Genomic DNA, 13,654 nt, shown 5'->3' on the forward strand with positions numbered 1-13,654 from the left:
CATATATTAGTGAAAACACCATGCAAAAATGCTTTATTTTAGGCAAAATTGCAAAGAAAAATGTGTATGATAGAGTCATCTGTTGAAGGTAGAGTATAGCATCGAGGATGGAATCAGTCAAAGGGTTTTATTCTTCTCCGAATGTATAGTTAGGATGGGAAGCAAATCTGAAAAATAATAATCAATGGAGCTTCTAAATTACAAGGAGAAAGAATGGGTGAGATTCAGGTTTCAGAAGGAATATCCAACACATTTAAAGCACATGAAGCCTAGCCACTGGAGTTTACCCTCGGAGAACTACAATTCCCTTAATGTTTGCTGGTGGGTTTGCTATCTATCTCAGGACTGTCATCCTTGGGCCAGCCCACCACAATTTGCTTGCCTGAGGCAAATTGCAAGATGGTGCACATTTCATATACAGAAGCCAGCTGGAATGACAATCAAAACTTACACCTAGATTGGCGGCAACACAGTGCCCTTCACCAAACCTGAGTGTCCATCACCACAACTGAGGGCAGCAGGCTAGTTATATGGGTGCAGGGCAGCCATGTGATGCACACAGCTCTGCCCTCCAACAGAAGGAGACGGGCAGGGTGCTCAGAAGAATCAGCTGGGGAGGGGGCTGGCCTGGAGGGTGCTTCCACACTGGGCATTTGAATGTGGAATTTACTCTCTTTTCCTTGTGGAAAGTGAAGAGAAAAGTGGTTGATGGACCAGCTGAAGCACACCTTGCCTAACAGTAGGGCCGGCCCTGGTTCTACTTGACTGTCTCAATAGGGAACACATACAGTTGTACCTCAGGTTAAGAACTTAATTTGTTCTGGAGGTCCGTTCTTAACCTGAAACTGTTCTTAACATGAGGTACCACTTTAGCTAATGGGGCCTCCTGCTGCCGCCACGCAATTTCTGTTCTCATCCTGAAGCAAAGTTCTTAACCCGAGGTACTATTTCTGGGTTAGCGGAGTCTGTAACCTGAAGTGTCTGTAACCTGAAGCATCTGTAACCCGAGGTACCACTGTACTTAGGCCCTTAGTCTTTAGTAGCAAAAAGGGGAAATAATGGTGTGCCGTTACTGAGCTGTTTTAACTGGCATACCAGAGTAAGGCACATGAAGACCTTTTGGTTTTGAGGGCAATTGTTCTTGAAATGTGTTGGGTGTAATCAATTGCGTCTTTTGAGCACCAGTCTGACGTCCTGCCCCTTGTGTGCAGCTTGTGTGTGTGTCCACACCCCAGTTCCCCATGACCCTTCACCCCCACCAAATTGTCAGGGGTGTTACCACACTCTCCCCAGGGCAACAAGGAACGGGGAGTGCTCTGGCTGCAGCCACAAATACCTACCGGTAATTCCCACCAGGAGCTGCCTCTACACATGGGCTTCTCAAATGCCCACCAGTATCACTGTGTGACATTATGCATCGGGCTGAACTCTAACAACAGATTCCCTTGCCTTGCCGCCTTCAACTCACCCTGTCAATTTCATGTAGCGAACATTTCTTTTGAGGCCATTGAGGGTTTTCATGTCCTCTTCAGGCAGCTGGAAATCAAACACCTAGCAGAGGAGACAGGGTTGCATATAATCAGCAAGGGCTCTCTTACTATTATTATTTCAATTTATACACTGCCCTGTACCCGGAGGTCTCAGATCGGTTCACAAACAAGACCACAACGTATAAAATCAAACCAAAAACAATAACCCAATAACGCCTCCCCCCCAAAAAGCCACATTCTAAAAGGGTGTTGGATGTCAATAAGATAAACCAAAGGCCTGGTTAAAAAGGAATGTTTTTGCCTGGTACCTAAAGGTGTATAATGAAGGCACCAGGCGAACTTCCCTGGGGAGAGCATTCCATAGACGGGGAGTCACTGCAGAGAAGGCCCGTTCTCATGTTGCCACCCTCCGGACCTCTCAAGGAAGAGGCACACGAAGAAGGGCCTCAGAAGATGATCTCGGGGTCTGGGTAGGTTCATATGGAAAGAGGCTCTAGATTTTCTGAAGCTCAAGCGCTGAGGCAAAGTGGGCAGAAAGAGGAGACATTGGCTCCCCTATCCAGCAGAATCTCTCCCTGATCTCACCTGCATTTTCATCGTGTTTTAGACATCAATGGTTCCCATTCAACTCTGCTTACGCAGTTGAGCTCCTGTGAGTAAGATGGACCCCATCTCCACTATTGCTTACCCCACAACTTAACTCTGACAGTCTGTTACTGGTTTGTGTTCAGTATGTGGTAGGTTATTCCACTTAAAGTGCAGGTATGAACGAACACTCAGCTCCCAATGCCTCACCTAAACCAGTACACATTAGGCTTTGGTTCACTGCGTCTGCAAACTGCTGGCTTACCTGCAGGTTTTCTTTAATGTGTTTTTGGGTGAAACTCTTGGCCAGAACCACAATGCCACGCTGCAATTGGTAGCGCAAAGCAATGAGGGCTGGGCTTTGGTTGTGCTTCTTAGCAAGGTCAACCAGTACTGGTTCCTCACGCAGAACTGGCGTGCTTGTGTCCATCCTGCAAGAGGAAAGCAACCTCAGGTGTCATTAAATAGCAATATTGTGACATATTCAAGTCAACATTTGAGCATATCTAGACACTGTAAGTATAAAGCTGTTTTAGACCAGATCATCTGGTATGGAGGAACCCAACCAATGAACCCTGCAAACAGGTGTTCTGTGCAGAGGGCAGGGACAGCGGAACAAAAGCACAATCCTATGCATATTGACAGGTCAGTCTTACTGGCCATATTCATATACTGATAAACCATGGTTTGTTGAGATGGGACTGAGCCTAGCCTCCCTCTTAACTCATATGCTCCTTTCCTCCTTTGGTGCAGCCACAAGGAGTTTAGAAGCGAATCCCAGAGGGATTTAGTGCACACTGCTTAAAATGGTTGGGTCTGGTAGACAGAATTGCAAACAGAAATGTGTGCATTAGCAGAAAGGCACACAAAAATGCTGTCAATTTTTCATGAGAACTTTTTCTAAAAAAAAAAAAAAGTTTGCAAACTTTAAATCTGATGCGGAATGATGCGGAAATCAGAACTTAAGAAAAAGGAGAAACCCAAACTGTCAGATTCATCTACCCCTGTTAAGCACACATTCCTTTCTCCTAATTTCTGTATGGCTTTGACTACCTTTGCGCCCCTTCACTTGATCCCACATTTGCTATCTTGGATCAGATATTCTTCCTGGTTTTGATGGTGCACTTTTCTCCTTCCTATCTGATCTTTGATTGCTGCTTTAGAACAAGCATGGGGAACCTTTGGCTGAGCTGCTACTGGCATAATCCTTGGCCGTTGGGCATGCTTGCTGCAGCTGACGGGAGTTGTAACTCAACCACATCTTCAGGGCCAAAGGTTCCCTACAGTTGTTGGTTAATTATTGGCTAATCATTGAAATACTGGAATAAATGATCAAAGTTCAATGTTTTCTCCTACCAAGCCTCGTCTCTCTGTGATCCTAAAGCAGAGAAAGCTTCCAGGACAATATCCTTTGATTTGCAGAAAGACAGCAGCTTGGCTTGCTTGAGATAAGGGTGGCATTCGACCTGGTAGAGAATTTGTGCACAAGCCAAGAGTAAGAAGCACAGTCTAGAGGAGCAGTCTTTACAGTCTTGTTACAAAACAACAAAAATAAATTGGTTCTTGAAGACAGAGCATTATGAATGGACCTGAACATCTGGAACGGGGAAGTGGGATTTTGCCTGCTGGATCCATTCTCAAGTTCCCTGCGCTTTGTACATTTAGCAGGATATTTGAACAGAGCTCCATGTGGATGCAACTGTGGCCAGGATTCCTGCACGATCAGGGCCCTCGGTTATTGTGAATTCAGAACCCACACCCACACTTTCCACTGATGCAATCTCACTCCCCGTGTTCAGTGATTTATTTATTTTTGAAGAATTATACCTGGTTGAGAACAGGCTTGTACTTGAGGCCAGGTTTGTTCAGGATCTTTTCCAGAAGCCTCTGGTTGAAGTTGGAGACGCCAATAGACTTCACCAAACCCGCATCTTTACATAATTCCATGGCCTGCAGAAGATGGTGAAAGTATATAAACAAAGCAGGCTGTATAAATTACGCTGCTGAAATAAGTGTACAGCTTTGATTTGGGGGACTGTCCTGCTGTTGCTACACAACTGTGATGATACACACCTCCCAGGTTTGACACAAGTCAACGTCATCGAAGACCAGCTTTCCACTTTCATCTTTTGGTAGCGGATCGGCTCCTGGCTTTAAAATAATAAAAATAAAAATAAAAATTTACTCAACGTAGAAACAACAGCACCAAAAACCTATTTAAAGTACAGTGGCACCTTGGGTTAAGTACTTAATTCGTTCCGGAGGTCTGTTCTTAACCTGAAAATGTTCTTAACCTGAAACACCACTTTAGCTAATGGGGCCTCCTGCTGCCGCCGTGCCGCTGGAGCACGATTTCCGTTCTCGTCCTGAAGCAAAGTTCTTAACCCGAGGTACTATTTCTGGGTTAGCAGAGTCTGTAACCTGAAGCGTATGTAACCCGAGGTACCACTGTATTTTACTTCCCATCTTTCCCCTATAAAGGTTGACTCTAAGCATGACTAAGCATGCTATCACATACACAGTTACCTGAGAGTGATACTTATTTATGAGTAGACATCTGCTGGTTTGTGATGTCAGTCTGGAAACAACCAGTCATCAAGAAACAATTGTAAAAGCAGATTAAACAAAATGAAAGCATGGGATTTTTTTTTACATTTAGTGGATTATGATTATTACTGTACATTTGCAAACAAGGTTAAGATACGTTTCCAGATGTAGATTATTTTATATGTCCTCCCCCCCTTGTGGTCCAAATGTGGCTTTTCCTGGCTGCAATTTCTAATTGGTGATGGAATGCAACTTATCACATATTTAAAGACACTCCTCTGTTATTACGGTTATACTTTATTGCACACTTATGACTTAATTGATCAGAGTTAGACGGAGAACCAAATTAACTCTATTGCAATTGTTGTTACTTTTACAGTTACTAGCTCTAACTAGAGTACTGTGAGGGGTAACCTTTTCCTGCCTGCACAGCAGTCTCAATGAAAATCCTTCTCTAGGTTGCTATTACTCAGAGTGGTCTTGCTCCCTTGCTCCCACTGCTACCAGTGGGAGTTCCCATCATCCCTCAAGTTCAATTTCCGTATATCCAGCTAAAATGGTTTTGGTAACAGGACTTAAAGAGAGTTTTTTTAAAAAATAATAAAAAACCTCTGAGATTTTGAAGAACTGCTGCCCATCAGAGGAGACAACATTAGCCATTTGATAAACCAGTTGTCATAGGAGCCAACGTCATCTCTACACTAAAACCTTTCCTTTTAAAGACAGCAGTCATGGGTAGGTAAATATCCTACTTATTTTTCCTTGGTTTTGAGAACATCTAAAGTGTTATGTACTGAAGTTCTCACCCTGGGCCAGCAGGGGGATACTGTAGATAGTTATGCAAATAAGGGATTGAAAGTGACGTTCAGTGATTGGATAGTTTTAGAAAATTGTTACAGTTACGTTGTACTGGAGCTCTATATAAGCAGGCTGATTGAACCCTTCAGTTCAGTTCTGTTCTGTTCTGTGAATAAACAAGAGCTGTTTGAAGAATCGCTGTGTCGTCTGATATGTTCACCCACAACTTAACATAAAGTGTGAAGGATAGTTACATATGATTCAAAACTTTGCACCCAGCATTTGAATATGTTTCTGATCAAAAGAATTAATGTGTATGCTTAACAGTAAATCCATCTTAATATATACTTCTTCTTTTTAAGATAAGGATTTTACAAGCAAACAAGGAAGGAAAGTTTGTTTTTGGTTCATCAACTAGTGAGGGGGGGCGGATTACCTTGAGAGGAAATGGCATGTGAATAAGAAAGAGATCCATATAATCAAGTTTAAGTTTCTTTAGAGATTCTTCCACACTTGTCCGGACAAGTTCTGGGCGATGAAAGGTGCCCCAAAGCTGTAAAGGGTTTCAAACAGCAGAACATGGATACAGTTCACCTTCAGAATGAATGGTTCTTACTGAAGCATATAGACACACTCCTATTAATTTCAATGGTCATTGTGTCAGATACATTTCTGCCAATCCGAATGCCTTTTATCATAGCTTCTTTTTCACAAAGGTTGTATCTTCCCAGGTAGAGTTAAAACTAAATGATCATACATAATGTGTTCATTTATTGCCTCAAAGGAAAGGATTCTGGGAGTTTCGTTTTCCAGTTGTAAAATTATATGTGACTAAATTATTAAGAGAACGCACTAGGTTTTTTTCATATAGGTAAGAGGCCAGTCAGTTGCAGTTTCCATAGTCTAACTTTCATATAAAGAGAGCATTCTTAGAACAATGGCTTTCAAACTGGGTTCTGAGACACCTTGGCTTCACTGGAAACTTAACAGGTGCACTTCCAGACTGCCAGTGTATTGTGGGTGGGAATCAAGCACATGCCAGAACTTTAATTAAAGCAGATTAAAGCACTCTGTCACACTGGTGCAACGAATCTACAGTGGTACCTTGGTTCTCGAACTTAATCTGTTCTGGGAGTCCGTTTGACTCCTGAAACCGTTCAAAAACCGAGGTGCAGCTTCTGATTGGCTGCAGGAGCTTCCTGCACTCAAGCAGAAGCGGCATCGGATGTTTGGCTTCTGAAAAACGTTCGCAAACCGGAACACTTACTTCTGGGTTTGCGGCTTTCGGGAACCGATTTGTTCAAAAACTAAGCCGTTTGAGAACCAAGGTACCACTGTACTTTTTTCTTTCATTCAAAAAGCTTTTTGTAGTTAGGAAAGCAATGAGAAAATGCACGGATGAACAAATACCTGACAGAAAGACTTGTAAATACCACATGAGCAAATCAGGATAAGTGCTCATTCCCTTTTAACAGGCACAGGCAAACTCAGCCCTCCAGATGTTTTAGGACTACAACTCCCATGATCCCTAGCTAACAGGACCAGTGGTCAGGGATGATGGGAGTTGTAGTCCCAAAACATCTGGAGGGCTGAGTTTGCCTATGCCTGCCTTATAACCTCACCAGAAAGACATCAGAATGAACACTCAGTAAAGACCAGATAATAGTCTAACCTAAGTTTTTTGTACAGCAAAACAGGATGAATATTCATAAAATAGGTCAGGAGGAGCCCTAGGAGTTTAGCAAGAAGATAACCAGTGATGGACAACCTTCCCTAACAGGCCACTTGCCCATCAAGAAGATTCCACTTCAATGGGTGGACACAGAGTAATGTTGGGTATATCTCTAAGGGCATCTTCAGAGTTTTGCAATTGGGATTCAATGGCAAACTGCAAAATTCAGCTTGCACAATTCAAGTAGATCTGCTGCTCTGGTGCAAATCTGCTTCTAAGAAAAACAAACTGAACTTTTTGCAGCAAGGAAAGTGCACTAGAAAGTGTGGGATATCAATTGCTTGCCCTTGATCTTGCATAACCTCCCTGCAAACAAATCCAAATGAATGCTCAGTAAACAGGTTGTCTGGAAGTGAGCTGAGTTATGTTCTCAGAGTAATGTTGGGCAGCCAAGTAAAAACAAAATGAAGCAGGCTCTTGCAGCTTCGTTAGTTGTATAGAGAAGGGATTTCAGCAGTTGTTGCATGTATGACAAGCAACACATTCTGAAATTCCTCTGTTGCACAACTGCCAAAGGTGCAGGACATTTGTCCTCTTTCCTGCCTGGCCATGGTGAGGATGTCTACAATACACAGGGATTCCTCAGGAGTCAAGTCGATTTGGAAAGGAAAGAAGTAAAATTTGGAAACCACTGAGTTGAATAAATGAACTTCCATGGCCTCAGCTGTTAGGAAAGGATGGTAGAAGCAAAGCCTGTCTACCAATCAACCAACTACTACAGGAATTAATATTTACTGACCTTTCCAGTGTAAAACAATTCATCCCTTTTCACAGTTCCATCTGCAATCTTTGCATTCATCCCTCGTCCAATTTCCTCTTCATTCCCATAGATGAAGGCTCCATCGATAAGGCGGAAGCCAAGCTCAATGGCTACCTTTATAGCCTCCTCACACTTGCTTTTTTGAACCTGGTGGTTAAAACAACAATAGTGTCAGCAAGTTTCACTGGCTTTGGCAGGAGGGTTACTTGATTGTGTTTCCTCATGTGCCACTTTTGCATTGAAAAACAACTGCACATGGAACACCATGGGGTTGTACCCTAATATGGGGCTGTACCCTAACATGGGAAAAGTTCTACCACACAAGCACAAATCCTTGCATTAATAGAATGAGTGCATTGGATGCCAACCATGGTCATTTTAAGGCACTGTGGACAATAATCTACATACAAAGCATTTGAGAAAATTGGGTTCTCTCCCAGCGCATGTTGTCTAAGGGTGGTGATGCAGCAAGCTACCATCTTGATTAGCTTCAACAAGTCAGAATCTTTTTGGTGTCTGCATGGCAGAGCACTTGGCAAATATATTTATGCCACCTTGAGTTCCATGATGGAAGAGAGGTTCAGGATATAAATGTAAATCACTATTGCTGTGCAGCGTTAAAAAATATTGGTTTTGGAATTCAAACAATATCTCTTTTCTCTGCTAGACCAGGATTTGTTGCAGCCATATAAACAATATTTTCACATAATTGAAAAGCATTCTGGCCACAGAATGGTTAATATCAGTGTCAATAGGAAGGGAGTTCCAAAATGTGGGTGCTGCCAGACTAAAATATTGGTTTCTTACAAATGTAGAATGAGGCACCTGTAGCAGTGTCCGTTCTGCAAAATATATGGCAAACCAATGTGAAATAAATATATCACTGCATTTAATGCAACTGGTTTTTCAAATACAAATACCTGTCAACTTCAGGTTATATTTTAGTAAGATCTAATTTATATATTTTAATTGCTGCTATATCTGTACTGTCCCTGTTATACCGAACTGCAAATTTAAATGTATCCCTATTGTGTTTCATGACTTCCCTGATTTTGTACGTGAGCTGGAATTGGTCTGTGACCGAAATAATAAATTCATTCGTACAAATACCTGCAGACTGGGACAATAGTGGACAGGCAGGAGAAATTCACACACACATACACCCTTGTCAGCCACAGACGTGACAAAAATCATTCCTCTCCACACACAGTGAAATTGCTATTTGCATCAGGAGAGATGCAAATAGCAACTTGGGATGGGTAAGCTGCCAGGGTCCGTGGAGTAGGGACCCTGGAGTAGGCTAAACTCTCATTTTCCGCCCAGCCCACCATGGCTCTGATACTGATCAGGCTCTCTCCAACAGCAGCTATTTGTGTTGTAAAACTCAAACATCTTCATGGAATGACATGTAGTTTGACCCTTGGGAGAGGCCCTGCAAAACCATCACAAAGGGTGGCCTATTTAGACTGCAGTTGGCTTTCCGTTTGAGAGAAAGCAAATTTCCTATATACACATAAAGGCGATAGAAAAAGAAAACCTTAAGAAAGTTGACTTACTTCATCAGGGCAATAGGTACCAAGCCCAATCAAAGGGATTTTGTTTCCATCGCTCATCTTAAGGTAGGAATTTTTGTCCAGAGTCATCTTTTTACAGCTTTGGTCTGATGTGCAAGCAAATGTACTCTGCCAGAGTTTTGGAGAAGTGGAGTTGGCTACAACTCTCTTTTTCTCTTATAGAGTTACTTCCTCAGGGGCAAGGAGAAGTGATGCTGATGTAAGGTAGATGAAAAACAACCCTCAGAACCTCAACATAATAATAGATCCCTGAGGTGTCAAATACTTGGCATTGTCACACTATCAACTCAGAGGTTACATGCTGTTTTCATTCAGTCTCCACCAGTTCGCTGGGCGACCAGTTAGAAGACAATGGAAAAATGCAGCTTACTTGACTACGAACCCCAAAACTTGGAACCCCCCTCCAAACTGGTGCAGTTGTTGACAGGGTTTTGCAGGACAAATCCCGTATTTTGCAACACCACCATCCCAAACTGAGTAAATAATACATCAAATCAGGGTTCATAGTCAACACCCAAAAACCCATCTCAGCAGACAAATGACCAGATATTTATGCTGAAGTTTTTCACCCTGAGCCCTGAAGTAGGGGTGTTCCCAGATAGTTGCTATGTTCAGCTCTGATTCAGAGGTCTTGTGCAACAAACCTATTAACCCAAATGTTGCAGTATGGAAAGTGATGCAAAAACAGGCTGTAAAATGTCAGGAATACTTGCTTAATGCAGCAGTGCCACACTCATGTCTTACATTTATGCCACTTTAACAGTCATGTCTCACCCCAGAGAATCCTGGGAACTTCAGCTTGTTAAGGATGTTGGGGTTGTTAGGAGACCCCTATTCCCCTCAGAGAGCTACAGTTCCCAGAGTTCCTTGGGAAGACGAATTGATGGTTAAACCACTTGGAACTGTAACAAACCACACTTCCCATAATTCTTCGTGGGGAAGTCATAACTGTAGGCCTGCCAGCTTGCATCAAATTAACAGTTCTTAGACAGCACTATTTTTCTAGAAAAAGAGGTGCCAGAACTCACTGTGACCACCTCCTTTGTTCTCTTATAGTGACAATGGTGCCCACCTGAGAGGTGCTGGAGCTGAGAAAAAGTCCTGTTCTTAGGGCAAAAGATAAATAAGGGTTAAAAATAAAAGTGTGGCATAAAATTCACTTGAAGAATCCTGCTGAATCATAACAGCTGTGTGAGGGCCAAGCCGGGCTGCTGAGAAGTTAAACTCCAGTTCAACTCCCACTGAAAAATGCACAGGCTGCTCTAATGATCCCTGAGACCAATTAGAATTGCCCCTGCATGTTCCAGTGCGAGAGAGTTGAAAAGGTCACTCCCACTTATGGCTCCTTACAGCAGCTGGGTGTCACAGCGAGGGTGAGGCAGAGAGCAGAGTGTGTATCTAGGTGAGAGTGGTGTTACGGCAAAGTTCCCGCAATGGCACACAGCTCCTGCTTAAGAACAACTTCTCACCCTGCTGGGCCAAGCTTTCCACTTGGACCCACCCATCTGCCAAAAATGCCGATGCAGATGTCCACATACTCACAGCTCGGCAGTTCTGCACACCCCCGAGTGCTTCAGAGACGAGAACGGGCTCCAGAAGGGTGTCTGTGTATTTACAGTGGTACCTCGGGTTAAGTACTTAATTGATTCCAGAGGTCCGTTAACCTGAAACTGTTCTTAACCTGAAGCACCACTTTAGCTAATGGGGCCTCCCGCTGCCGCCATGCCGCCGGAGCACGATTTCTGTTCTCATCCTGAAGCAAAGTTCTTAACCCGAGGTACTATTTCTGGGTTAGCAGAGTCTGTAACCTGAAGCGTATGTAACCTGAAGCGTATGTAACCTGAGGTACCACTGTATATACAGCATTTGTTCCCCTGCCATTTAGCCAAAAAGATTCTCAGCATGGCTTACAAAAACCAGTTCTCAGGTTCACATTCTAAAAAGAGATGACACATAAGTAAAGGTAAAGGCACCCCTGACCATTAGGTCCAGTCATGGCCGATTCTGGGGTTGCGGCGCTCATCTCGCTTTACTGGCAGAGGGAGCCGGCGTACAGCTTCTGAGTCATGTGGCCAGAATGACTAAGCCGCTTCTGGTGAACCAGAGCAGCGCACGGAAACGCCGTTTACGGTCCCGCCGGAGTGGTACCTATTGATCTACTTGCACTCTGACGTGCTTTTGAACTGCTAGGTTGGCAGAAGCAGGGACCGAGCAATGGGAGCTCACCCCGTCGCGGGGATTCGAACCACCGACCTTCTGATTGGCAAGTCCCCTAGGCTCTGTAGTTTAATCCACAGCGCCACCCGCATCCCGACATGACACATACACAAGGGAAAAGGAATAGGAGGGAGGAAGGAAAAGCAAGCTCAAACACAGATGCTTAAAGTCACAGTTTGTAAAGTCACTGTCGATGCCAGTGCTAGTTCTGACTGCCTTCCCTTCCCTGGAGTCACTCCCAGATCAGATCCAGGAGCATAACTGGTGACAATGAGGGATGCAAGAAGGCAGCATTTTCCTTTCTGATCTGCATTCATCGTAACCAGTGCTGTTTCCATTATGCTACAATGTCATTTCCAGGAACTACTGTGTTAGTCTTCCTGTCCGCTATTGAATGTAATCTATGCAAGTTATATAACTTACGTAAATAAGTTGTGCAAGTTATATAACTTGCGTAACTATTTATGCAAGTCATGCAACTTACATTCATTTTAATGTAAAGGAAACATCCAAACAATGGATTTTTAAAAAATTAATTATGAATTGTTTGTGGACCTAGGGTGGAATTCAACATAGTGTTAAAGAGAGCATTTCAATCTCTCCTCCTCTATCATTCTATTCTGGGGATTATCCTGACCCTCCAGAGTGCTTTTTGGTTTTTTGGGGGGCGGGGTGCAGGGGGCATGTGGAGGGGGGGAAAGCCCCATTGTGCTATTGGGAGTCCTTGCTCTGGCTTCTGCTGACAGAGCAGAGATGGAATCCAACATCTGGAGGGCCACAGGATTCCTACCTCTGCTTTAAAGTGTCTGGATAAAATGGGAGAGATCTTTAATGCTAACTAAACCAAATGTTTTGGAGACTGTTGGTGTGGTCTTTTGCTTCCAACAGGCTGGAGATGACCTTTTTCCTCAAGTTGAGAATGGGATGGCACTGCCCAGTATCACAAATTTCCTGGGCACATGGGAGGTGAGGGGTGATATGGGAGAAGCCATCTTTGATCCACATCTGTGTTTTGGAGTGTGAAACCATATGGCTCTCATAGGCCATAACTCTTGTGAACTTTCCAACACTGGCAAGTTGAGATTGATAAGCACATTTGGTCATCTGCAACAGAGATGGGGAACCTGTGGCCCTTTGGATGCTGTTAAGAGTTTATCTCCCATGAGATCCTGCCAGCATGATCACAGGTCAGGGATGATGTTGAGTTGTAATAAAACATCTGCAGGTCCACAGATTATCCATTCTTGCCTTACATGATCCATTGTAGTGGTAGGAATTTGGGCAAGTATGGAGTTGTTCTCATTAATTAGAAAGATTTCTTCCAATCAGTTATATCTAAGCTTTGTTCTTAGAAAACTGCGCCTGATTGTTGTTTCACACTCAAGTGCATTATTTTGCAAAATGGGAACTGACTAGCTGTGAACCTAATTTATCTTTTGCTCACATTCCATCTTATAGGTTTGCCTTCTGTTGGTTGATTGCATCTCTGGTCCCATTGAGGAACTAGAGGATGCAGGCCGGGTGAAAGCCATAGGTATCTTTAATTGTAAAAAGATAAGAGGCTCTGGAATAAACCAGGATTAAAATACAACCCAGTGAATAACCAGGTAAATTCCTCTCACATATTGATGTTGGCCAAGTACCTAATTTTTGTGAGTGTCTGGATCTTCTTCATGGTGCTTTGATATCCAGCTGAGAGATATTTATTTCTGTTTATTTAACAGAATTTGTTAAATAAACCACCCATAACCTCTAAGCAGTTTGCATAGAATATGTGCAGTACTCCTAGCTACAGGGTAATCTTCAGGTGTGAGGGCTTCTTGGCAAAGTAGCCTCCATGTGTTTCCTCCTTCAATGCTACTCCCCAGCCACAGGGCCTACTTGACAGCAAAGGTGTTCAGCCACAAGTCACCATTTTCAATTTCCCAGAACACTCAATAAAGGCATTGTG

General features: G+C 43.3%; 1 protein-coding gene across 2 annotated transcripts; it reads right to left on the reverse strand.

Annotated features, from left to right (window-relative positions):
- Window positions 1–8: 8 nt before the first annotated feature.
- Window positions 9–9,614, reverse strand: LOC310743040 (prostaglandin-E(2) 9-reductase-like). Of its 2 annotated transcripts, XM_083573117.1 has the most exons (9): window positions 9,469–9,614; window positions 7,892–8,059; window positions 5,857–5,973; window positions 4,149–4,226; window positions 3,903–4,025; window positions 3,432–3,541; window positions 2,341–2,506; window positions 1,469–1,551; window positions 9–167 (listed from the first exon to the last, which is right to left on the reverse strand). In XM_083573117.1, exons 1-9 carry the CDS (start codon window positions 9,553–9,555, stop codon window positions 128–130), a joined length of 972 nt encoding a protein of 323 aa, XP_083429243.1. In that variant the 5' UTR covers window positions 9,556–9,614; the 3' UTR covers window positions 9–127. The 2 variants fall into 2 exon arrangements, with proteins under 2 accessions (XP_083429243.1, XP_083429244.1); XM_083573118.1 differs by lacking the exon at window positions 5,857–5,973.
- Between the last annotated feature and the right edge of the window lie 4,040 nt (window positions 9,615–13,654).

This window comes from Podarcis filfolensis, assembly GCF_964270895.1.
Source record: "Podarcis filfolensis genome assembly, chromosome: 10".
Lineage (NCBI taxonomy): Eukaryota > Metazoa > Chordata > Lepidosauria > Squamata > Lacertidae > Podarcis > Podarcis filfolensis.